The sequence below is a fragment of the Penaeus monodon genome, chromosome 31 (genome assembly GCF_015228065.2).
Source record: "Penaeus monodon isolate SGIC_2016 chromosome 31, NSTDA_Pmon_1, whole genome shotgun sequence".
Classification (NCBI taxonomy): Eukaryota; Metazoa; Arthropoda; class Malacostraca; order Decapoda; family Penaeidae; genus Penaeus; species Penaeus monodon.
The window spans coordinates 19,345,119-19,348,350 of record NC_051416.1 but is presented as its reverse complement, the minus strand read 5'-3'; the positions used below and the strand labels follow the sequence as shown (position 1 = coordinate 19,348,350).

The following is a 3,232-nucleotide window of genomic DNA, read 5'->3' as shown; positions in this document are numbered from 1 at the left end:
CTGTAGCAGAACTATAAAGTTCAAGTGCTTTGGGCAAAGAGGGTACACAAAATGCCATCTAGCAGGATGATCTGTAGTAAAGATCCTTACAAAAGCTACTGGAGATGTACTTGAAAAAGAGGCACTGGCTGCTAGCAGTATTAACAAGGGCAGAGAGAAGGCATTGCAGAAATGTACCAAATTACCAGGTATTTGTAGAAATATTTCAAAACTCCCTCCTACCCAATAATTCTGCAACTTAAAACTATAAAAATAAATCCACAAAACTGGAGAACAGGTCAGAGGTCTCCTGAAAACACCAAAAAAAAAATCTACAGGCCAACTAATCTCACCCCTTACCTCCTGCGACAGTGTCCACTCTCTTGGAATATTTCACCCTGCCGCTGGATGCATGTGAAAATAAATGGAGTTACAGCAGTTTGTCAAATTCCATAAAATCTTGATTGTATGGCTAATCATCTTAATCATAGCACTACTATTATTTCATCAATCTGTTGCTATTAACTACAATTAGCAAACCTACCCTCTAAATTGGTTACACACTGAGAAAGATTGCTCATCATTAACGCAAATAAAAAAAAGAAGATCTCCCATTACATTAATGGTTTTGCTCCTAAGCATCACACCATTTCTCTTCAGCCAGTTTTCCAAGTTTCATTTTATCACAGATACTTGTTCAAAAAAGGTGCAATATTCTTCCCAGATCTTCCCAGAAATCGCTACAGCAATAAGGTACTTCACTTCATTTCATATTTGCTCCCGTGACTCCACCTTCTACTTCTGAAACTTCAACAATGTGCAATCTCGTTTTAATGTGAGAAATGCACAAGAAATCCACTACCCTAATGGTGCCTATGAATGCCAAAAACCGAAAGTTTCCGAAAACAATATTTGTACATCATTAACAACTCAATGCATGCATAAGGCTTTCAACTCCCTATAGCAGCTGGTATATGTTCAAGTTATCAAGTTAAGAACATGACTTAGAATCTTACTGTCTGTCTCTCATGACACCAAACATGAGAAACCAAACCTAAATAATTATCAACTGAGACAGCAACTCCCAACATGGGGTACAGATCCTACAGTGGGGTAAAGTGACCATTTTCTGAGCTTCTTTGAAAATATTGCAATATATGAAGAATGTAATACACTCTGAGAGGTAAAATTAAACCACCTGAGAGTTTTCATTCAGAGTGAAAGCAAATAATGGCTACATATTGATCAGTCAAGTAATGACTTTTAAAGGTGAAGAAAGATTGCAGTAACTTATAGTATTGTAGGTAGCTACATTAGAGAAGTTTCTTCATGACTAATGGTTTATATTATTTTGCTACACAGATTACATTAAAGAGAACATAAAAACACTAGTAAGCACAATATATGTATATCTATTTACAGAAGAAATGTGTTTCCTTGCTCTCAATATCCCGTGTACAAAATGGACTGTAAAAGCAAACGAAGAATAATTAGAGTTAGATTTAATATCTATCTGTTTTGCCAACAACATCTGACAGATAAATCAGTAAACAATATCCATCTCAAAGCAAATAAAAAAGAAGCAAGAGCTAAGGATCCATAAAGAACCCAGGTCCTTGTCGCTCCTACAATCTACTGGGAGATGACATAAGCCATAGACTATATAACTGAAATCTTAATGACTGCATATGCTTCTAAGTTGGTGTTCTGGCTTAAGGCTGAAGGTTCTCTAGGACATAATAAAGAACCAGGCAAGAAGAAGAACCAGCTTACCATAAAGAAGCCAAAGAAGCATCATCTTATATAAGAGATTAAAGGAAATCACCAGACACAGTAATGCTGGACAGGTTGAATTAGTTGTCATTTACGCTTTATTGGCCCACACAAGGTAAATGGGCAAGATCGAGGCCTTAAGTAGTTGGCAAACTAATAGCTCTTTCTTTTTCAAAGATGCAGAATCACATTTCCATTAACATAAAAAAAATTAAGAAACAAACCTGATACATGTCATGTTTGAAAAGAGTATCAAACACTTCAGTTACACACACACACAGAAAATGTCAAACTTCCTTATAAAAGTATATTAAAAATTATATTTATATTCAAAAGAAAACTAATCTCCTAAATATATAAAAAGTAACAGAGTGGAAAGCTTTCCTATTAATGGAAGTTCATACCAAAGGGAGGTTGGGGATCAGGTCCCAGCCACGATTTCCTCTACCTATCGCCTTAGACCTGCTAATGCAAATATCAAAACCTGGGCGTACGGATGTGACTTCAGTATTGACCAGATTTAGGTTGAGGGTGAAGGAATAGGGTTCTGTTCATTTCTATTGGTTTAGGATGCTGTTTTGTGCAAAATATAGTCACAGTTAATACTAATGCCAACTGCCGTGAATGACCCCAGACTAAAAACAAAGAACATGCAGTTAACAAATTCAGGTGCTTGTACATTTCATTAGTGGAACAATAATTAAATTTAGTTTTGTTTATACTTACTCCAGACAGAACAATAATGTATATTATATATTTACGTTTCCTTAATATACAGGAAAAAAAATTGCTTATGCTCCAAAAGCATGTCATCATTTAACTAAAAGCAGCTATGAGAAAAATGTTATATGCCAAAAAGTCCGAACTTTAAAAGAATGAAGTTCTTGATCCAAATAGTTCTCTTCACTTAAAGCATTCATTATGGAATACACTATACAAGCTAACTTTATATCATTCATTTATGATTTAGCCAATTAATTCACACTATGCATAGCTAACCTTATATCATTCAGTTATGATTTAGCAAATGAATTCAACAATCTATAAACCCAAGATTTATACTCAAAGATACCTATGCACAGTAAACCTTTTACAAATTTATCTAAGGAGATTTAATCCCACACGTTTTATGAACTCACCCTCCGCAGAAATGTAGGTAGCACATTCCGCACAGCTGCGACTCTCTTGGTGTACAACCTTCCTTCCTTGTCTGTGTTTCTTTCTATAATATTGCAAGAGATGATGTCCTTGTCGTACTCGTTCGGAAACTTTGTGAGATGTGTGGCTGCCACAAGTTCAACTGGGGCCTGATAGATGTGCTCTGCCGTGACTGTAACTGTCATTGTCAACACCTGCTAAGTCACAGACACAATCAAGCTTCTTTTATGACACTAAAGAACAGGATTTTACATACAATTAGCTCTTTGTAAATTATGAAAATAACAGTGATTAAAAATTATATTGCATACATCCAAACAAA

The 3,232-nt window shown here is 35.4% G+C and overlaps 1 protein-coding gene across 4 annotated transcripts in view; it reads right to left on the bottom strand.

The window, feature by feature from the left end:
• LOC119593068 (PRELI domain-containing protein 2-like) overlaps positions 1 to 3,232 on the bottom strand; it is an 11,483-nt gene that overhangs the window by 4,280 nt on the left and 3,971 nt on the right. For 3 of the 4 annotated variants that reach the window (XM_037941983.1, XM_037941980.1, XM_037941981.1), the window contains one exon: positions 2,892 to 3,104. In XM_037941983.1, coding sequence (XP_037797911.1) covers positions 2,892 to 3,095 — 204 coding nt within the window. In that variant the 5' untranslated portion in view covers positions 3,096 to 3,104. Of the gene's footprint in view, positions 1 to 2,891; positions 3,108 to 3,232 lie in introns of all 4 variants that reach the window. The other variant, XM_037941982.1, reaches the window with a different exon arrangement.